Source organism: Eumetopias jubatus, unplaced genomic scaffold, assembly GCF_037043125.1.
Source record: "Eumetopias jubatus isolate StellerSeaLion01/CBP00866 unplaced genomic scaffold, mEumJub1_p1.0 scaffold_16, whole genome shotgun sequence".
NCBI classification, from domain to species: Eukaryota; Metazoa; Chordata; class Mammalia; order Carnivora; family Otariidae; genus Eumetopias; species Eumetopias jubatus.
The window spans coordinates 982,698-1,006,237 of NW_028274822.1; the positions used below are offsets into that span (position 1 = coordinate 982,698).

At 43.9% G+C, this 23,540-nt stretch overlaps 1 protein-coding gene and 1 pseudogene across 5 annotated transcripts in view; one reads left to right on the forward strand and one right to left on the reverse strand.

The window, feature by feature from the left end:
• Positions 1-16,801, reverse strand: part of ATP9B (ATPase phospholipid transporting 9B) — a 247,254-nt gene extending 230,453 nt beyond the window's left edge. For 2 of the 5 annotated variants that reach the window (XM_088019563.1, XM_088019561.1), the window contains exon 1: positions 16,608-16,801. In XM_088019563.1, the coding sequence (XP_087875689.1) occupies positions 16,608-16,723 (116 nt within the window). In that variant the 5' untranslated portion in view covers positions 16,724-16,801. Of the gene's footprint in view, positions 1-3,418; positions 3,464-16,607 lie in introns of those variants that run through there. The other 3 variants (XM_088019562.1, XM_088019565.1, XM_088019564.1) reach the window with 3 other exon arrangements.
• Positions 16,802-21,232: 4,431 nt separating this feature from the next.
• Positions 21,233-21,752, forward strand: LOC114208822 (large ribosomal subunit protein uL5 pseudogene; annotated as a pseudogene).
• The last annotated feature ends 1,788 nt before the right edge of the window (positions 21,753-23,540 follow it).

The following is a 23,540-nucleotide window of genomic DNA, read 5'->3' on the forward strand; positions in this document are numbered from 1 at the left end:
CTACTGTATCAAGTTCCCATTTTATCTCTCCTCAATCACAGACATATTTACATTTTAAAACTAAAAGCTTACTTTGAGAACCAAGAATTCATCAGAAAGTATAATGCAGAGCCCACGAATGCTATCTTATTTGATTTTTACATCAAACCTCTGTGGTAGGTATTCACCTCAATTGTAAAAATCAGAGCACAGACCTGTGTGTCCCCGGGACATGATGGTAGTCACTGAAACTGCAATTTCCCCTCGCACCCTCTGAAGTCCACAGACTTTATACAAGACAAATAAAACCAACCAAGCCCACAACGACAGCATAAATGAGTGCCAGACAATACTACAATCTACTTAAAGACAACAGCAAGCTGAAACAGGATAAAGTCAAAGGAAATCACAAAAAGCACACTAATCAAACTACTCGAAGCAAAGATGAAGGAAAAATTCTTGGAAGGAGCCAGAAGAAAACAACTCATTACATGTAGAAGCCCATCAATTCAAATGCCCATGGACTTCTCATGGAGAGAGATGAGGCCAGAGGACAGGAACTCCATGTCTAAGTGCTGAAAGGGAAAAAGGCTCAACCCAGAATTCTATATCCAGCAAAAAGATCCTCCAGGAATGAAGGCAGAACAAAAACATTCTCAGATGAAAGATAAAACTTGGAGGGTATGTTACCATCTGACCTCATACAAAAGAAAGCTAAAGAAAGTTTCAAGACGAAGAAAAATGATACCATCAGGAAACTTGGATTTTTGGAAATAAAGAACACAAAATTCTTTAAAACGTGTATGACTATTGAAAGCAAAAGCTGTCACATCATCTGGTGAAGTTTTCAGTGTAGAAAGGTGTGAATTGATATGGCGGCTAACCTGTAAGAAGCAGGCGATTCCATAGCTTACATTAAGTGTAAAATATGAACAGTGAAAAGTTAGCTATGTATATTGCAATCCTTAGCGTGGAGCTTCTCAACAGCGGTACCATTAACATTCTGGGTCTCAGAATTCTGTTGACGGAGCTGTCCTGTGCATTGTGGAGCGTTCAACAGCAAACCAGGCCACTACGCATTTGATGCCAGGAGCAGCATTCCCCCAGTCGTGACAATAAAAATGTGTCCAGATGTCACCAAATGTCACCTGGAGGACAAAAATCACTACCGACAAAAAAATAAAAATACTTGAAATATAATGGCATATAATGTTAAAAGATTAAAAGTAAAAAGATGGAAGAAGGTATGATACAAACACTCGTTCAAAGGAAAAAAAGTAGCTACTATAAGACAAAGACATCAAAAAAATAAAATGAAAGAACTGCCCAGGATAAAGAAGAACATTATATAATGATAAAAGATCAAATCACCCATAAGCTCTAACAATCATAAATGTGCATGCACCTACCACCAGTTTCAAAGTACACAAAGTATGAAATATGTAAGTAAAAGGAGAAAGAAACAAATCCATAATACTGCCGGAAGACTTCGTAACTCCTCTCTCAGTAATTAATGGAAGAAACAGTATCAGAAAGGACAGAAAGACATGGTCAGCACTGTCAGCCAACCTACCCTGGCACTCTACCCTGTACGGCAGAATGTTCTCATCAAGTGCACAATGAACACTCATCCCCATGGACCACATCCTGGGCCATAACACAAACTAACAAATTCAAAAGAACTGAAATTAGACAAAGTATGTTCTCTTACCGTAAAGGAATTTCTTTCTTTTTTTTTAATAAAGATTTTATTTATTTATTTCACAGAGAGAGACACAGCGAGAGAGGGAACACAAGCAGGGGGAGTGGGAGAGAGAGAGAAGCAGACTCCCCGCTGAGCAGGGAGCCCGATGTGGGGCTCGATGCCAGGACCCTGAGATCATGACCTGAGCTGAAGGCAGATGCTTAACGACTGAGCCACCCAGGCGCCCCATAAAGGAATTTCTTTTAAAAATCAGTAACAGAAAGGGACGCTTGGATGGCTCAGGTGCTTAAGGGTCTGCCTCAGCTCAGGTCATGATCTTAGGGTCCTGGGATCGAGTCCTGCTTCTGGCTCCATGCTCAGTGGGGAGTCTGCTTCTCCCTCTTCCCTTCCCCCCACTCATGCTTGCACTCTCTCTCTCTGAAACAAATAAATAAATCTTAAAAAAAAAAAAATCAGGGGCACCTAGGTGACTCAGCCAGTTAAGCGTCTGCATACAGCTCAGGTCGTGATCCCAGGGTCCTGGGATCAAGCTCTCTGCTCAGCGGGGAGTCTGCTTCTCCCTCTGCCACTCTCTCCCTGCTCATGCTCTCTTTCTCTCACTCTCTCTCAAATAAAATCTTTAAAAATAAATCAGTAACAGAAAGATATTTGGAAAATCCACTAATACCTGGGGGGGGGAATTTGGGAACAAATTTGGGAAGCACCATTTGGGAACAAAACTGTCACGATGCTGGAGAATCATCCAATTCTTCACAACTGCAAATGGAAACTTACGAACAGCAGAAATTCTACAGAGATCAGCACCTTAAGCTAGAACTCACACTCAGAACCAGTCACCACAGGACAACCTGATGTCTGCCTGCTGGTGTGATACAAGAAGCAGCAGATCCAGCATTCCTGCCAACACATGTACACATTTACCGTATTTACTCAATCCCAGAGCAGTGGTTCTCAAAGTGCAGTCCCCAGAAATTCTTGGAGCCACCCCCAGAAACAAGAAACTTCTGGAAGTAGCCTACAGTTGGTATCAAGAGCCCTCACACTCTGCTGCTTGAGAAGCACTGCTCTGGGGCTAATTTTCACGTGACGGGAAGTGCAAAAAATAAGAGCACTACACCCAACTCCAGGAGGTACTAATCCAGACACTACAAACCACCAGCCTGGACTCTTCAAAAATGCCACATGAAAAGAAAGAAAACCACCACAAAGATTTCTCCAAATTAAAAGAAATTAAAAAGATATAACCAAATGAGGGGCGCCTGGGTGGCTCAGTTGTTAAGCGTCTGCCTTGGGCTCAGGTCATGACCCCAGGATTCTGGGATCGAGCCCCGCATCAGACTCCCTGCTCTGTGGGAAGCCTGCTTCTCCCTCACCCACTCCCCCTGCTTGTGTGCCCTCTCTCACGGTGTCTCTCCCTCTCAAATAAATAAAATCCTTAAAAAAAAAAATGACAATGGTGAGTGCTACTCCAGATGATCAGGAATATCCAAGAACAGAATTATTTCCATTCTGCTCTAAGATGTTATTGAAATACATCTTCTACAGTACATAACAAGCTTTAAACGTATATGAAGTATACACACAGTGCAGAGTACATAAACGAGCTTTATATGCGCCAACTTAGCAGTCCTTCAGGGAATCTGTGGATGTGGGTGTTCACACACCTGCATGTGTGTGGGGGCGTGTGCATGTGTGGGTATATGCAGTGACGGTGCCAGGCAGTCCTTTGCTTACTAGGATTCTGTGAAAAGGTCAGAAGGCAAGATTCCAGAAGCCTCCACCTTCTTGAAACTTTATTTTTTGAAACAGGTGCCTAGCTGTCAAGAATCCAAACACAAGTGGGGGGCCTGGGTGGCTCAGTTGGTTAAGCGACTGCCTTCGGCTCAGGTCATGATCCTGGAGTCCCGGGATCGAGTCCCGCATCGGGCTCCCTGCTCAGTGGAGAGCCTGCTTCTCCCTCTCCCTCTGCCTGCCTCTCTGCCTACTTGTGCTCTCTCTCTATCTCTGTCAAAGAAATAAATAAAATCTTTAAAAAAAAAAGCAAACACTGAATGACAGATGAGCAAAGACAATTCATAACAAAAGAAATACAGCTGTACTTCGAGAACTATGTGCAGCCACATTAGGAACTCTAACCCTTCCCACACACACCTGAGGGACCGCCCTGGGCGAGCGCTGTCCCGAGGAGGACAAGCACAAGAAGCGGGCTGCCTACTTGCAAAGGGAGACGTGCTGGGAAGACTCTAATACAGAAGGCGCGAGGGCCAGAAGGAAGCCGAGTCTCAAGAGGAGACACCTGCATGAAAGGAACCAACCACAGAAGGTCTTGGGAGACCTGGAAGGGGCTGCGGAGCCTTGAGGCTCAGGACTGGAGAGAAAGCCGGGGCAGCTGGAGTGGGCAAGGCACGGGAGGGCCATCGGATGCGGCTGAAGGGGTGGGCAGGGCTGAGTCCCGTGGGCACGGCCTGCCAGGATAAGGAGTCTCACTTTAACTCTCAGGGGAAGGGAAGTCAGTGGAAGGTTTTAAGACTAGGAGTCATTTTTGTTTCCAAGAGAACTTCTAAAACACGCAAATTAAAACAAATGAAAAAAATTCTTCACCCTTAGCATTCTTAACAGTCTTGGCTAACGAAGCATTTTTTTTTTTTTAAAGATTTTATTTATTTATTCATGAGAGACAGAGGGAGAGAGAGAGAGAGAGAAGCAGAGGGAGAAGCAGGCTCCCAAGGAGCAGGGAGCCCGATGCGGGACTCGATCCCAGGACCCTGGGATCATGACCTGAGCCGAAGGCAGACGCTCAACCATCTGAGCCACCCAGGCGCCCAACCCCTAACGAAGCACTCTTAAATGGCTAGCAAGAGTGTGAACTTTTATGGAGGACAGTTTGTGAAAATGCCCTGACAGCCCTTTTTTGTAATGTGAGTAACTTTAACCACAGGTTCTAATTATCCATGAAAACAAATATTTGAAAACATGAAAAATGTACACAAGATTGATCTACCAAGATGACCATTACTGTGCTGTGCTGCTTAGAAGTCTACCCAAAAAGCACGGAAGACTTTAGTTCCAGTGATGAGACCCGGTCCCGGGTGTCGGACACCCACACGCTGTCGCTGACAGTAGTAAGGCGGAGGGAGGGCCTTCCGAGAGTCACAGGGAGGAGCGGCAGCACCTGTCCCCGCCCCGACCAGCACCCAGGGTCCCCTCGCTCCAGTCACCATCCACACACCACACAACATCCCCACAACAGGAGACTCGTCATTTGAGGGGCTCACACAAAAGCTCCTCTCAGCTGTGAGGTAGCGGGCCTAAAACAGAGGTAATAGGTTTCCTCAGAAAAATTCCTTTTTTCTCATTCTCTGCATAAGATCACTTCTTTTAAAACAGTCAACTAGAAAATGAATATTTATACAAAATGCAATTAAAATTCAAAATGCCACTTAAATATATTATAATATAGTATACAAAATGAGATTTTTAGTCTTTTTCATTAAGTTCTTTCAGCAATTGTGCTGCATTTTAGCAAAAGTCACAATCTTATCAAGTTTAATGCTAGAAAAGTAGTACAAAGAGTCTGAAAGATAATGAACATAAGCAACATCATGTTTAGTAACCTCCACTTCAGAGATGGAGCCTTTGAACTGGCAAGCAATTTATTCCATTTCCAAAGCAATTTTCCTATTGTATTGAAAATTTTACCTCAGTATTTAAAAACAATAAGGTGATGAATAATGGATTTTTTCAGAGACAGGATAAGCAGAAAATCCTAAGTGTCTTTGTTGCCTAGTGTCATACACACTTAATTGGTTTGTCACTCAAGAAAAATCAACGTTTCCAGCAATTAAGTATAATTCTGGAAACATATTTTTAAAAAGAGTAAAAACAATGTGAACAAAGACGACAGAACAGATGATACCAAGCCCAAGAGTACTGCCACACTAAGAAACGGAGACAACTCTCTTAGCTGCTGCCAAAGGTTTAGAAAAATTGGGAACCTTCAACAAAAAACACTCAAGTACTAGAAGGTGCGTAATTTACATGTATCTAAGTAAAAGTAGGTCAATACAATAACTAGCTTAAACTCACATTAAGTATCTAACAGCCTTATTGTTTCCATTTTGATGAGAAGCATTGCTGAGAAGCCAACTGATAGTAAGGGGAGAAACCATTTAAAATATGCCTAATGCTTCAACCTTCTTTAAGAAAAATAAACACTGCCCTCTTTGCCTACATGTTAATAGAGTAGAAAAACAAAGCAACAAAGTACTATAAAGAAATGGGTATGTTTCCTTCATCAAACACAGCTTCCAAGTTCAAGCGTGTCACTGATGAGTCACTAATAAGCAGCCAAACTGTATACTGGGAAACTGGGACTCTTCCCTTCCTACAGTAGCAGAGGAGTTAAACAGCAGAATAGTTGTGTAAAAAAAAAAAAAGGAAAGGAACATTGCCTGAAAAGCACGCCTTGACCTCAGCAATAAAAACAAGCAAGACGCGCAAGGGCCAGTCAGTGCCCACGCCCGGAGATGCCCCCCATGTGGACTATGGACACAGTAACCTCGGAGCCACCGACTCCTCTTCCACGGCGTTCTGTAAAAAACCTCAATACCAATTTCTTAACATAAGAAATTACACCAACACTATACATGAATCGAAACAAGCTTCTAAATTAGAGTAATGGGACAATATCTAATATTATGTAAACGCCAATCCAGAAATTAAAAACATAAGTGGGCCGATTAGCTCAGGACACATGACCCAGTTATACCCAAAACTGTGATGTTCACAATCACCAAATCTATCTTCATGCTAATACTGTCAGCTGTAGAAAATACAGTGAAACAGACCTGTTCTGGCAGGTTTAAAGAATTTCATGAACTCGAGTGAACTACAGATCCTTAAAAATATGTCTCTGATTCCAAGGAGTCCTGGGCCTGAGCACTTTGATAAACACTATCTTAAGAATCATTTGGGGGCGCCTGGGTGGCTCAGTTGGTTAAGCCACTGCCTTCGGCTCAGGTCATGATCCTGGAGTCCCGGGATCGAGTCCCACATCGGGCTCCCTCTCAGCAGGGAGTCTGCTTCTCCCTCTGACCCTCTTCCCTCTCACGCTGTCTCTCATTCTCTCTCTCTCAAAATAAATAAATAAAATCTTAAAAAAAAAAAAAAAAAGAATCATTTGGTAGCGGCACCTGGGCGGCTCAGTCACTAGCGTCTACCTTCGGCTCAGGTCGTGATCCCAGGGTCCTGGGATCGAGTCCCACACTGGACTCCCAGGGAGTCCGCTTCTCCCTCTGCCCCTCCCCCTGCTTGTGCTCTCTCTTTCTCTCACTCTCTGTCAAATAAATAAATAAATCTTAAAAAAAAAAAACAAAGGAAGAATCATTTGGTACTTGAAAAAACCTTTTCAGCTGTGAAAACACAAAAAAGAAGTTTCATCTTTATAACTAGAGTAAAGGCATTTTTTTAGATCATCATAATTGTAAAATTTTTAAAGATTCAGAGAAAATTGTGTATAGACACTCAGAATGAGTGTCTATAAAAAAAACTGTGTTGCCTCTGTTAAGAAACACACTAATATTTTAGAGATAATCAGACAATAGCCATCTGTTCTCAGCATGACTCTCTTCTCAAACACTAAAGTTTAACCATTATAATATTGCAAATGACTCTAGGCAGGGCCAAAAGCCACACTGTAACATGAAGCAAAGAATAGGTACTAATAGACATGGATAAACAGAATGATGTCCAGTGTCAGTCATTCTTTTTTCAAATGTGAAGATAATTTGAATGACACGGGTACCATTTAAAAGACAGAAATGAAAAATATCAAATTAACAAATACCTTACTTTTACCCACCTATACATACTACAAGAAGAAAATCAATGCCTCACATTAGTTCACAGAAAATGATCTTAACAAGTAATTGCACTCTTACTGAACTATTAAATACTATGCGTGGGACACAGCATTTCATTCACCAAGCAACTTCCAAAAAAAAAAAAAAACCCACCCCCTCCCCAAAAAAAACCAAGAACATCCTCCTGTATTAACCATACTCAAATCATATCTAATTTGTCCCCTTGAAATTTTCATAAAGTACAAACCCAATGATGAAAAATTTTATACCAGTTGTAACAATTTATGATCACTACATGTTAAATATATTGTGTCCTAAACTAGCATGATTATAATGAAATAAAAGTAGTTTCACTCCAAGGAAAACCTGAAAACCTTTAAAATACATTACTACAATTCCTTATACATTATGAACACAAAATGACATTTTTATATGGTCAAAGAAAAAGCCTTTTAAAGCTCACAAAGCAAGAAAAGCCCATATCAAAGCTGTTTTTCTAACAACTAATTAGCTTTCAATTGCCAATGTGGAAGAAAAAGACCCCATAATATAAACTTTTGTTATTGGAAATAGAAGACTGAATTTGCACTTTTTATTTTTTTATCTATTTTTTTAGCTGTATTCTAATTTACAGCACACATTTCCCAAAACAGAAATACTAGAAAAGCCATAATTTTGATATAAAACTTTACTCACTTTACAGTTCTGAAATATGAAATTAGAGATTTGTTATATATTAAGTCAAAAGTACCCTAAACACAGTTAGCTTTGTTAAGTATATCTCACTGCAGTAAGAAAACCTCCAGAGATGAGGTGCGGGAGGTGCTGAGAGGCGGGGCGCTAGGTCTCTCTCGGAGGTGAAGAAAATCTTCCAACCCTACCCGTGGTGATGGCTGCATTTACCTTGTGAATACATAAAACCCTGAATTTTACACTCCAAACGGGAGGCCTGTAGCCAAAACTTGTTAGTGAATGGAAAAATAAATAATAAGACTGACTTTCAAATACAAAGAGTAAAGACAAAAACAGAACAAAGGTAAATGACTCCTTCCTGCCAGTTCCAGAACAAGACTTGAGCAGACAGGGCGCCCTCCCCCTCTCCCCCATAAGTATAACCCTGGAGACGACAGAGGGAAAGGTGAGGAGAAGGAGGCAGACCAGGAGGGACCCAGACCCCAGAGGTCACACAACAGGGAGTTCCCAATGCGCTCCTTCAGCCTCATTTATCCCAAATTGTGTACCAGAGTCAGCAGCCAGAAAAACCACGGACATAAACCAAAGAGAGCCCCAAGAACAGCCCAGGCCCTCCTGCCCATCCCTACCACTGGGTTCACAGGAACCCAGACGTAAAGGCCCCCCAGGCCATACTGCAGGAGGCCAGAGGCTGCAATAAACACGCATTCCTCCCCTCCCCAGACAAGGGGACATCAGCAGAGCCCCACGCAGCACCGCAGACCCCATGTCTGCCCAGCGGTGAAGGGGGCACCCTCTTCTCCCAGGTGTCAAAGGGAACCCAGCTTTCACCCCATCTGCCAGCAACAAGGCAGCACCACCTCATCCCACCTCCCTATCCCCCAGTCCCATGGGGTGTCAGAGGAGGCCTGATAAAACAGAAGATTATTTGAATAAAGTCTAGAACCTCCCAGCATAATACCCAAAATGTCCAGGATACAATTTAAAAAAAAAAAGGACTCATTATACCAAAAGCCAGGAAAATCTCTACTCCTGAAGGAAAAATAATCAACAAATGCCAACATCAGAAGGATGCATATGGTGAAATTATCTGACAAGGATTCTAATATCCATCATAAAAATGGTCTATGGGCAATTACAAACATACTTGAAGCAAATGAAAACAAACAAACAGCTATTTCAGCAAAGAAAGCTAATATGAAGAAGAACCAAATGGAAATTCTAAAACTAAAAAATACAATAATGGAGATTTGAAAACAATGCATAGGGTTCAGGGGCAGAAAAGAAGAGACAAAGGAAAAATCAATGAACTTGAAGAGTGAACAACAGAAACCAATCTGGACAGAAAATGGACTTAAAACAAATGAGGAGAAACTCAGGACATTTGAGACACAAGAAAGATCTCACAAGGTGTCTCCAGAGAGAGTGTTAGAAGAGATGAAAGAGGGTGGGGCTCAAAAAGTTTTAGACAAATAATGGCTGAAAACTCCTAACTTGACAAAAGATAAAACTTGCAGATTCAATATGCTACGTGAACCCCAAAGAGTATAAACCCAAAGAAATCTATGTCAAGACCCATAATAATCAAACTACTGAACTAAAGACAAGAAAAAAAGCTTGTAAGTAGTGAGAAATGACATCTTACCCACAGGAAAAGAAAACATTCCAATGACATCAGATTTCTCATCAGAAATCATGGAGGCCAGAAAGAAGTAGCATAACATTTTCCAAGTGCTTAAAATAGAAAAAGGACTGTCAACCCCAAATTGTGTATCTGGTGAAATTACCCTTCAGGAATGAAGGAGAAATAAGACCTTCTAAGACGAAAGAAAACTAAGAGAATTTGTTTTCAGCAGACCTACACTAAAAGAATAGCAAGGAATTCTTAGAACAGAAATAATAAGGAATTCAGGAACTTCAAGAAATAAGAGAACAACAGAAATAGTGAAAACATGGGTCAATATAATAGGCATTTCTTCTCCTTTTGAGTTTTCTAGATTATGTTTGAGAGAGAGAAAAATTAACACTGTCTGATGTGTAACTCTAGTCATATGTAAGGGAAATATTTATGTACTTTTGCAAAATTAAAATATTTATGTAATTGTACAAGATAATTACTTTACCAGTAAGGATGAGTAAAGGGATGTAAAGAGGTACTGATTCGTCACTTTACTAACACTGATAAAATATCAACACCAGAATACTGTGATGAATCACATATGTATAATGTCATATCTAGAACTACCGCTAAATAACATCTATACAAAGAGATACAGTGGAAAAACACCATAGGTAAATCAAAATGGAATTCTAAAAATTGTTCAAGTAACCCACAGAAAAACAGGAAAAAGAAAACAAAGAAACAACACAGCAATCAAAAAGGAAAATGGCAGATATAAGCCCTAACTTGTCAATCATTACACTGAACATAAATGTTCTAAATATATCAATCATAAGACAGAGATTGGCACAGTGGATAAAAAACATAAGCCAACCATATGCTGACTACAAGAAACTTACCTCAAATATAAGTAGGTTGAAAGTAAAAGGATGGAAAATTATATGCCAGGTAAACATTAGTCAAAATAAAGCATGAGTGGCTATATTAATGTCAGAAAAAGTAAAGCCCAGGGGCGCCTGGGTGGCTCAGTTGGTTAAGCGACTGCCTTCGGCTCAGGTCATGATCCTGGAGTCCCGGGATCGAGTCCCACATCGGGCTCCCTGCTCAGCAGGGGTTCTGCTTCTCCCTCTGACTCTCTTCCCTCTCGTGCTCTCTGTCTCTCATTCACTCTCTCTCTCTCAAATAAATAAATAAAATAAAATCTTTAAAAAAAAAAAAAAAGAAAGAAAAAGTAAAGCCCCGAGCAAAAATATTACTAGAGACAGATGGAAATTATAAAATAATAAAAGCATCAGTCCATCAAAACAGAGCAATCCCAAACATGTTTGCACCAAATGACAGACTGGCAAAACAGTAAAAACTGATAAAACCAAAAGGAAAAATAGACAAATGCACAATTACAGTTAGAGACTTCAACGACCCACCCTCAACAACCAAGAAAACAACTAGAACATAAACTAGCAAAGATAACAGGATCTTATCAACATTTCAGAACCTTTCACCCAACGACAGCACAATACACCTTCTTTTGGGCCCTGAAATTCTTACCAATACAGACCATATTCTTGGTCACAAGACAAACCACCAAAATTAAATGAAGTAACACGAAGCATGTTCTTTAACCACAAAGAAATCATGCTAGAAATTAGTAACAGAAAAATAACAGCAAATTTTCCATACACATTCCTAAGTAATCCATGAGACAAAGGGGAAGTCTCAAAGTAAAACAAAATGCCAAAATTTGTGGGACACCGATAAATCAGTGCTGAGAGGGAAATTTACAGCACAAAATCCTTATGTTAAAAAAAGAGGAAAAGTCTCCAATCAATAATCTAAACTCCCACCATAAGAAACAAGAATGAGAAGATAAAAAATAAAACCTAAAAAAGCAAACAAAAAGGTAAAGTAAAGCACAGAAATTAATAAAAGTGAAAACAGACAACTACAGGAAAAATAAGAAAAATAAAGGATGGCTCTTTGAAAAAACTCAAACCTCTAGTAAGACTAACCAACAAAAGAGTGAAGGCACAAACCACCAATATCTGAATGAAACAACATCAAAAAGATAGTAAGAGAATATATGACGAACAACACTACACACATAAATATGGCAACTTTCCTGAAAAGGACCGATTCCTCAAAGGGCACAATCACAACTCACCCCAAACAAAATAGCTCATTTGACTAGCCTAGTTAACTATTAAAGAAACTGAGTTTGTAAAGTGAAACACCCAAAAAAGAAATCTCTTAGGTCCAGACGGTTTCACTGGGAATTCTACCAAACATTTAAAGAAGAGAGCAACTCTATTCGAAGTCTTCCAGAAAGCAGGAGAGAAGGGAACACTTTCCAAGTCATCTCATGAGGCCAGGCAGCAGGGGTAAAATCTGACAGTCACTGCCGTTCCATTCATGGAAAAGAGACATCTACAGTCAAGTGCAATCTGTGCTCTGAGGGGGAACAGGGGCCTGTAGGAGCCAGCAGGGGCATCTAACTCTATCCTGGCTGGGGTTGAGATAATGGAAGGCTTCCAAAGAAAAGTAATTTTCGATGCTGACAGAGTCAGAAATATAGCCACTGAAATATGGAGATTTTAAATGCCAGAAGAAACAGCTAGAAGAATCCAAAATAAGTGCCTTGGGGGTGAGAGGCTGGGGTAAGGAGGAAGCAATAAGCGGAGTACAGAGCCACAGTATATTCTCATTAGCCTTTTACCATATGTTATTATGAAAAAATACAACCAACCCTCACAAAATAATGTAAAAGCACAACTTCCAGTTTAAGATCCATCTCTCCCTGCTCCTCTTACCTAAGCCCAACTATAAGCTTGGAAATAAAGCAAGAGCCAAACAAAGGAGAGCTCTGGAAGGGGGCGAGAAGGCAGCAGTGAAGAGGAAGAGGGTTAGGGGGGCTTGGGACCAAGGACTGAGAAACGACACAGCGGCAGGACGTCCTACAGGCCCTCACCCAACAGCAGGAAGGAGACAGGCCTGGCATTCCCTAACTCCCAACCCAGCAAGGAAAGGCAGCCCAGAAAGATCATTCCTCCCCTGGAGGGAGCAAGAGTACACCACCACCAGCAAGACAGATCAAAAAGTGCCGTGGGAAACGGCATCCTTCCCCATGGACCTAGGACTCCCCTGTCCCATCGAGGGACAGTGGTGCATCTGGGCGGCAGCAGTTAGAGGAACCCTGCCACAAAAACAGGCTAGAAGCCTCAGAAAGCCCCTGTGTCCCCGTGGGCCAAGACGCCCCTCTCTCACCAGGAGGGAAACCAGGCAGCATCACCAAGCACAGCCCCACTTCAGAAGCAGCCAGTCCAGGAAACCGCTTCTATTCAGGGCCTGAACTCCCCTCCTCTGCCACCAGAGACCAGAGCAGCAGGAAGCACCAGCAAGAGGGATTCCAAGGGCCACAGCGGTGCTGAGACTCCTCCCCTAACCAGACACACCAGAACAGCCAGCAGGCTCGTGCAGAGCGGGTACAATCACAACCACTGCCCATCCAACAAGGCCTTTTCATCACATGGACCGACCATTCCTTCTCTTACCAAGAGACACTGGGCCTGGGGAGATCGCCTCTTCCTTTCAGCAGGATAAGCAGGGACAAGAAGGAGTCCCAGCACACCACATAAACCAAGCACACCAAAAACTGTAACACAAAATTAAACTGTCACTGGGATCACAACCCACAAATGTAGGCCAGGACCTACAAGGTAAACCTAAACAGGGCGATCATCTGCTAAAGTAAAAGATATAAACAGAACCCACATTCTCCAGACATAATAGACAGAATGTCCAGGATAAAATAAAAAATCATCCATCACATCAAGAACCAGAAGATTCACAGTGTGAGTTAGAAAGGATGATCAACAAACACCAAAACTCAAATTAACTCAGATACTGGAATTATGTGACAATCATTTTAAGCAGCAAACATAAACATGCTTCAACAAGCAATAACAATTCTCTTGAAACAAACAGAAATTATAAAACTGACAAACACCCTAGTAAAAATGAAACACTGCTGCGTGGAATCAACAGAAGAGTGAAGATGACAAAGGACAGAATTAGGGAATTTGCGAACAAAAATCAATACAATTCACACAATCTTAACACAGAAAAAAGAAACGGGGCGGGGGGGGGGGAACCTAAGGGAATTATGTAACACTAACAAAAGATCCAACATTTGTATCACCCCAGTACCAGCAGGAGAGAGAAGACAGTGGAAACCAGAGTCCTTGAAGAAACTCCCTAACTTTGGTGAAACAAAACCCAACAGATTAAAATCTCTTACTAAATACCAAGCAAGATAAACCAAAAGAAATCCACACCAAGATACATCACAGTTAAACTTGTAAAAATGAAAAACAAAACCTTGAAAGCAGTCAGAGAGAAATGACACGTTACCCGCAGGGAAACGCCAACTCGCGCAGCAGTGAACTTCTCATCAGGAATCATGAAGGCAAGGTGGGCAGTAGCCAGTTTTCAAGGCTAACGAAAGAACTGTCAACCAGGAATTCTATACCCAATACATCCATCCTTCCGGAATGAAGGGGAAATAAGAACATTCTAAGGTGGAAGAAATTTCAAAAATTGGCTATAGGAAGCACTTCAAATAGAAAGGAACGGGGAAAAAAGAATCCTGGAATACAAGGAAGGAGTAACAGAAAGAGCAGAAACATGGGTACGTACATTAGACTATCCTTATAATCATGAGTTTTATAAATATTTGATGATTTAAACAAAAAGCGTAACACCATCTGATACTCAAGATAGGATATTTGAAGTGTAGGGGGAGAAGATGGGTAAAGGGACCAAAATGCAAGTAAGGTTTACACACTCTACTCCACAGACTAAAATACTAATCCCAACGCCCCATGGTGAGAAGTCACATACGTATACTGCAATACCCAACAGAGCACACACTACAAAAACTACAAGAAGACCTACACTCAAAAACCCCGCAGAGATCTCCAAAAAAAGTTCAAATAACCTAAAGGAAGTCAAAAAGAGAAACAGAAGAGGAATGAGAATCAGAAGAAACAAAATAAACAAATAATAAAATAGCACCTACACTCTAATGTAGCAATAATTAACTTAAATGTAAAGGGTCTAAATACACCCATCCAGAGAATGACAGAGTGCATAACGGAAAACCAGGATCCAACAAAGAGACTCCAAATTCAACTTAGGCTGAAAGCAAACACCATGCAAACATTAATCCACAATAAAGCAGGAGGAGATTTCAGAGCAAAGAAAATTGCCAGAGACAAAGAAGAACATTACGCAAAAAAAGAAACACTCTACCAGACGACGTAAGAATCCTAAATGTGTACACACCAAATGACAGAGCCTCAAAATACCCGCAGCAAAAACTGAGATGCAAGCCGCGACGGAAACCTATTGTGAAATAAATAGCATATTTCCAAATAATGATCTCCCCAAATCAAGCACTCAGAGATTTCTGACACAATCACTGTTACAGGTACTGTCAAGGAGGAAAAGAGAAATGGTACTTCTGGCCAAACGCTAAACACAGGCACCTCAGTAGGTTCTCCTGTAACCCTTCACCATCCTGTAGGAAAACAACAGTATTCCCCCCCATTTTACGTCCCAGGAAATGGGCTTTCAGGTTAATGAGATCAAACAGCTAGTCAGTAAATGAGCCGCGATTCAATTCAGCTCTACAACATTACAACACATACTTTCTGACTCTATGTTACAGCTTCTCAAAGAGCCCAGAACCAAAGTTACTCTAAAACTCGAATCCTGAAGCAACTGGATATTGAAATTTTTTTTTCCTCTTCTGTACTAAAAGTTAGCAGCTTCTGCGGCACCTGTCCAACTCTCGATTTCAGCTCAGGTCGTGATCTCAGGTGGTGGGATCGAGGCCCGCCTAGGGCTCCACGCTCAGGGGGAGTCCGCTTGAGGTTCTCTCTCTCTCTCCGACCCTCCCCCCGCACGCACGCGCACTCTCTCAAATAAATGTTTTAAAAAGTTAATTGCTTCTACAGTTCCTTAGGAATAAAATTTCGATTAACTGCAGAAGACAGTACTTCCTCTTTTTATAAGTTCCTTTTTTATAAAATGCAGTATTCCTCTCTTCGGGCGAGAAACAAGTTAAGTGCGAGCTGAAACCAACTAGGGGAGGAGGCTTCCATTTTCAACGAAAGGTCTCTATGTTTTAAATGGACGACTGAAGTGGGGTCCCATTAAACAATCTAACCTTGTAAAGTTCCGTTTCTCATTGCTAAAAGCACAACTTCTGGCCAAAGAACATGATTAAGTGCACCTGGGTTTGGCACAGAACCTGAACCCTTTGCGTTTGTGACAGGCCGCGCTTCTCCACTCAGGTGTGTGCTTCGTGTCTGCACGTTCACGGTCCCTACGGGAACCACGCCGAGGCTCGGACAGCAGCAGTGTCCGCGGGATGAGGGCCCCGCCCGCCCGGCTCCCGTGAGAGCGCCGCAGCCGCACGCCGGCCCCCACCTCCGAGGGCGTCGATGGCCAAGGCAGCCCAGGACTGGGGCGGAGCTGGGGGTGACCCCGCCCGGCCCCGACGCTGGGTCCCGGGGCCTCTCCCAAGGGTGGACGCCCCCCCAGAGTGCAGGCGCGCGGGAGTCGGAGCACTGTGCGCGGCCTGCGAGCTGGGACAGACCCGCCGCCGGGGGCCGGGGGGGCGGGGGGCCCGGACGGGGCGCGGGGGGAGGGCCGCCGCGGGGGGGAGGGAGGTCGGCGCCGTCGTTACCTGCTGGGCCGTTCGGCCCCCGGCCCAGGCCCGGCCGCGCTGGAGTAGGCCGCGCGTTTGCGGTTGGCCACGGCGGCCGCGCTGCGCACCGGGTACAGACGGATCTGCTCCGCCATGTTCCGGCCGCCACCTTCCCGCCCCTCCTCGATTCGCTGCCTTTCCCCGCCCTCTCCGCTCAGCTCCAACCCGGCTGAGGCGCCGCCCGCGCGGCCGTGCCCGCCCCGCGAGCGCCGGAGCCCGAGAGCGTCACAGAGCGTCGGAGCCTGATGACGACAGCTTGCGGCGAAGGCAGGGCACAAAAGGCGGCGGCGTTAAGAGGCTCCGTCCCGCGTCCGGGCCCGATGACGTCAACGCCGCGGCGCGGGCGCAAGCGGAGGCGGCGACGCTCCGAGGCTCCGCCTCCCGCGCGCCCGGGCCGGATGGCGTCACCGCGGCGCGCGGAGGGGGTGTGTCCCGGCGGCCCCGCCCCCGGGCTCTGGGCGCTGGGGGCTGGGCGCGTGCGCGTGTTGTTAAAGTTTGTTACTGATTCATAGCTTGGAAGTGTGGTCTGAACTCTTTCCATGCTTTAAAATTGAGGTTTTCTTCTGATCAAAGATAAAGCCAGCTGTCCGCGATGTAACTGACCCAGGACCGACAGAGTTAGCTGTGCCTGCTCCCCTCAGTCGTAATTTTTGACCGAAAAAACTTGACTTCCAATGCCTGCTGTTGGCCGGAAGCCTTACCGGTAAAGTAAACGGGGATGAACGCGTTTTGTATGTTGAATGTATAACATACTGTGTTCTTACGATAAAAAGCTAAAGAAAAGAAAATGTTATAGAGGAGCTCATGAGTTAGAGAAAATGCATTTACAGCACTGTTATGTATATTTATTGGGAAAAACCCCCGTAGAAACCCATAATATTCAGGGGCGCCTGGGTGGCTCAGTTGGTTAAGCGACTGCCTTAGGCTCAGGTCATGATCCCGGAGTCCCGGGATCGAGTCCCGGGATCGAGTCCCAGGATCGAGCCCCCCGCATCGAGCCCCCCGCATCGAGCCCCGCACCGAGCCCCACATCAGGCTCCCTGCTCGGCAGGGGGTCGACCTCTCTCTCTGACCCTCTCCCCTCTCATGCTCTCTCTCATTCTCTCTCTCCCTCTCTCAAAAAAAAAAAAAAAAAGTTATTCAAGGGTCATGTGTCTTGGCAAATAGATTTTATGTTCCAAGATGGAAATGCTAACGGAGTAGTGGTGTTCTTGGAGACCTCCTTCTAACCCACCCCAGTAGGTGGTCATTTCCTTCATGCTCCTTGAGAGTCGGTTTGGAGGCACCTTTATCATGGGGTCACTTCTCAAGAGGAGACTCACTCTAAAGAGTCCCTGGGCCCCACTTGTTCCAAGGTGCAGCCACCTGCAGAACACCTGTCTCTCCTAGCATCCCGCAGTCCATCTTCTTGGAAGTTGCCCAAACTGCTTCCTGGCCCCCTTCAGACAACCAAGGACGGTCAGAAGTACCTGCAGACAAATTGAAGTCTCTTCTACTCCAAAATCCCAGTCCAAGACTTTTCCCCTTCTACCTGATAAAACTTAATTTCCTTTCTAAAACCCTTGAAAGTGACATCAGAAGGGCTCCCTTGCTGCAAGTTAATGGGTAAACAGCCTTTATTAATTTTGTCTTGAGGTCGTTTTGTTTGTGATAGTTTGAGGTATTTATTTCAATGACTTTTATTTTTTACTTTGAAGATTTTAATTGGTCCTTTTTCCTATCCATCTATTCTTATTTCATTTCTGTCTTTTGTTTCTTACTTTCAATTATCTAAGGAGAAGAAAATGTTTTGACTGTTGATTTGTTAACTTTCTTAGCATTGGGTTTCTTCACATGTCCTGGAATTTAGGTTTGCGGGCAGCGGGCAGGAGATAGCGGCTCTTCCCCCTTCCCCTCCTGCTCCTCACCCTTCCCTAGTCAGTGGCCTTGCCATTGCTTCCACCTTCAGCCCAGAACGGGGTCCCACGTGGCATGTCAAGGCTTTCAATAACAGGGAGAGCATGTCAGATGCAGGGTCTGCAGGCAGTGGTATTCATTCTTGGTCTTCAGTTTGGGTCTATGTCTTTGTACTCCTAAGCCCCCACTGTGTTAAAAAGCCCTAGGCAGCTGTCAGCAACAGGGTTTTGTTGGTTGTTTGGTTTAGTTTCCTACACCACGTAGGACAGCCTCACCCAAGCCTGTGGGGTGAGCCCCTTGCCCACTCCGGTGGCCAACTTCCAGCCCCAGAAACCAGCCGACAGGAGCCACTCTCACCTCTGTTTCTGGTCCAATAACTTTGGTGTTTTCGAGCCCTGCTGTGTCTTTTTGTTTTCTGTTTCCATAATTTATAAATCCATTATGACTATGTGTTTGAAGCAATGTGTTCAACATAAACTTCTAAATTCTAGTCTCATCTTGACTATTTTCATGTATTACCTTCTCCATTTAAAAACTTATTTTTAAAAAAGTTAATATTCTTGAGTAGTTGCTCCAACTTTCTGGTTCCAGTTTGCTATTTCGCTGCTTTTTATGTGGCTTGAATACAGGCCACTTTGTAGACACCCCTCTCAAATGACGCCGTGGCCTCCTATGTGCAAAATGAACTTGTGCTCATTCTTTTCCTTACTCCGACTCACTGCGGCAGCTGACATTCACCTCTTTCAACAGCTGACATTTGTTACACCAAGTGCTCGACCACACTCCACAGAGGACACTGTTAACACAACAGCTCAACCACACTGAAGACTTAACATTGTAACACCAGGTCCTTACATGTTTCCCTTCTGTGATAACTTTGAGACAAATCCTCTGGCTCTCCTCGATTAACTCACTCTCTCCTGGATAGTTCTCTTTCACAACCTACGCACTTTAAATAAGAACCCCTCAAGTCTTTTTTCTACATTCTGACCTCTCCTGGCTCCATTTCTGCATTGCTGATTTAGGTCAGTTTAGCCAAGATTCTTCATTCCCATTTTGTGCCCAGGTGAGGGATGGGAGTGGTGGGGATGCAAATATAACTAAGACATGGCGTCTGCCCTGCAGGAGGATCTTCCTGGGCAGGGAGGCCAATCTGCAAACTGCTGGCTGCAACTTGGGCCACAGTGGAATGAATACGTGCGTGCTGTAAGCCTAAAGTTCCGTTAGGGTCTTTGCAGGAGCTGGATGGCCTGCTGCAGCATTCAGTTGAAGAGTTTACTGGAGGAACTGTTTACAGATGTGTGGGTGGGAATAAAAAACCAAAGCAGTTGGAGGGACTTCTGGGGACAGGTAGATGGGAAACCGTTATCACCTCCAGGCTCAAAGAGACCGGAAGAGGAAGAGTAGTACTGGAGCCAAGGGGAGCCCAGGAGCCAGATGCCCCCCCCAACCCCTACCCAGAGATGCTGCGGCTATAAAGCCGGGGTCAGCACACTGCTCACAGGTAAAGTCTACCTGTCATCTGTTTGGTAAAGATAGTTTGTTTAGACATAACCGTGCTATTTTATCAACATATAATCTATGGCCGCTTTCAAGTTATAATGGTGGAGTTGAGGAGGCCCTACAAAGCCTATGTGGCCCTTTACAGGGAAAGCTTGCAACCCCTGTTACAGAGGCCCAGGGCCTTGCTAATATCTGGGAACGGCAGGGGGGCATGCCCTGACAGCGCAGGGATGGACTGTTTCTATGGGGACAGCACTTCCCTTGAGCAGTCCCTGAAGGAATAATGAGAGAAGGCATAATAACACGTTAATGGAGGGGACTGGAGTGACAGAGAATACTTGCATAATCTTTAGGAAGGCATGGAACGAGTTTTCAAAAAAAGAACAGATGGAGGAAAGAGCAAACCAATAAGATGGTAGAGTTACACCTGAATGTCACTTCATGTACATTAAATGTAAGCCGACTAAGTACACCAATAAAAAGTCAAATTGTCAGATTGGACTACAAACCAAATCCAGATATATGCCTGAGGTCTAAGAGGCCTCATATGGAGAAGCAGAAAGTGAAAGGATAGAAGACCATGTGATCACTGGCCATAATGACGCGACGTGAGTGTCCCTCACCTCCGCAGAGGAGGACCCCGAGGCACACCATGGGTACGCAGCTGACCTGGCTCACAGCCAGAACTCGAACCCAGGCTCCAAAGGCCATGTTTCGCCTCTGAACCAGAGTTGCCAGCTGAGCGAGAGTAAAGAGAATACTGACCGCCCGAGCTTGGACATAAGGCGAAAGGAGGCTGGCATGTCATTTCTTCTCACGTAAGGGTACAGGCCACCCGAAGACTGGGAAAATGGACGTCGTTCAACTGACTGCTATTTAGTAGAGGTCCCCAACTTAGTGAAATTAGACATTTGCGTGAAGGTTTTTGCCGGTAGAGAAGCAAATAATTTCGGTCCAGGAAGAAAATAGAACATCAAAGGATATAGTTTATTGTCCTTTAGGATATTCACCACTTTTGTGTCTAACTAAGTGACCTGACCCTAACGGCTGTGAATTCTAGGTCCTGAAGAACGCTCCGAGGCTGTCTTAAGGTCCTCCTCATTGTGTCTTCCCTCGTGATCTTCCTCTTGACTCATAAGTTTGTGAAATTTTGGCACACATACATTACATATCCACGTGAGAGTTACTTGACCTCTTCAAAAATTATGCTTTGGCTCTTCCTGTTCTCCAGCACAGCACAGGATCAAGGTGACAAGGAGAAGCCCACGCAGGAACGTCACATCCACAAGCTCTGCTTCCACGTCCATGTGGGGGACAACGGAGACAGACTGACCCGGCTGGAGGCCAGACCCCTGTGTTCTCCAGAGCTGGCTAGGCTGTCAGATCCTTTGGCAGCAGGAGAAATGAAAAGATTGTCTGTGGGGCCAGGGCAGAAGAAATCAGGAGAAAAGTCTAAAGGTGTGGGAGTATGAGTTAAGAAAAAATAACTTCTCCAATGCTAGAAACTTGGGCTTTGGGATCCAGGAGCACATCGATCTGGGATCAAATGTGACCCAAGCACTGGTAGGTGTGGCCTGGAGTTCTCCGTGGTGCTGGGTGGGCCAGTTTCTGCATCCCAGCAGAAGCGCAGCATGCGCCTAGGGGGCCAAACACAGACTCAGCAAAGAGAAGGCCATGTGCTGGTTCTAGCAGGTGTCTGATGGGATCATCCTCCTTGGCAGATAAATTCCCATTTCTATCCAAAAGGCCAATAAAAACTTTTCAGTGAAATGTTTAAAAAAAGTATACTTTAGCAAAAAGACAGATTTTCAAATGTCAAAGAAGAACTTCATTATATATATATTTTTAAGTGGATGACAGTGGGTACCATATCATGGAATTTAAATGTCATTCAATACATTTTAAAAAGTGATGTCCCAGGCATCAGGGTGGTTCAGTCCATTGAGTATCCAACTCTTAATTTTGGCTCAGGTCATGGTCTCAGGGTCATGGGATCAAGTCCCGTGTCAGGCTCCAAGCTCAGTGCGGAGCCTGCTTGAGATTCTCTCTCTCCCTCTGCTCTTCCCCTGCTCACACTCTCCAAATAAGTAAATAAATAAAGTCTTTTTTAAGAAGGTGATGTCACAGTTCCATTTTAAAATGTAAATATAACATGCTAAAAATGCATCACTTGTAACTATTCACGGTTACAGTGAAAACGTTTAGCTGTCTATACAAGCCCAGTGAAGGGATCCATACTTTTCCAAAGTTCTTTTAGGGGGTCACTGAGCACAAAAGTTTGAAGACTGCTATTGTAATGCACAATAATTTTTACAAAAACTACCATAAAAGATGAATCTTGTGAAAAGCAGTCTTTAAATGCATTGTTAAAGACCCATTTTAACACTCATTATTTCCTACTGACGCTTTCTTTGCTTTGTTCTCTGGGGCTCTGCCACCCTCTCTACCCCGCATCTGAATTCACAACATCCCAACATGGACCAAAGTACGAGATTTCCAACACCACGTGTCACCTCTTGAAAGGCTAACTTACCCTCCTAACGTGTGAAGCCTGGATCCGTTTTAAAAGGAGAAAAATGCAACTATAGTACAATAGGGTTTTCATTCATTTTACCACACGATGCACTCACATTAATTACAGCAAGCTCTTAATTAAAAAATATATTTTGTGCAGAATTAGTTCCAGTGTTTCATTTTCTGAAAGAAGAATTTAAGTCAACCGCAAAAATGTGTGTGCATGTGAGCCTGTGTGCAAGTGTGTGAATGGGTGTGTGCACACGTGGCATTTATACAACTTCAGTTGTACCCTGGAAAGCCCAAGGCCTTGGAGCAGAACTTTCTCTTGTTTAGGGTCAGCTGAGGTGCATGGAGACCGATGTATCTAGGGAAGAGTCCTACTTTTCTTTAAACCACGCATTCAGTTACTATTGTAATGAACCATAGACATTTCAACTATTCCATCAAAATGGGAAAAATGTAATTACTAGCTTCTCACGGAGAGTTTCAAAGCATTGCCTAAAGAATAAATAAACTAGACTCCAAGTGGACTCTTCGGAGTCCCGTTTGGTTGGTTGGGGTTTGGGACCAGTACAGCCGTTCTGTATCAACAGCTGTGTGACAAACAAGGTCTGTCCACCTTTAATTTTACGCCAGTAAACCTCTTCCCAAACACAATACCATAGTCTTGATGATGACAAAAATGGGAAATCTCTTAAGAGAGCTCTAGAAGAAATACACTCTTGTATTGAAAATCTCATTTTTGTCTCTACCATGTCAGGCACATGAAGCTAATCCCTTAAATTCTTTTATTATTATTGTTATTATTATTACTTATTCATTTGAGACTGAGAGAGAGAATGAGCAGGGGAGAGAGGCAGAGGGAGAGGGAGAAGCAGACTCCTCGCTGAGCCAAGAGCCCGATATGGGGCTCCATCCCAGGACCCTGAGATCATGACCCAAGCTGAAGGCAGATGCTTAACCATCTGAGCCACTCAGGCGCCCCGAATCCCTGAA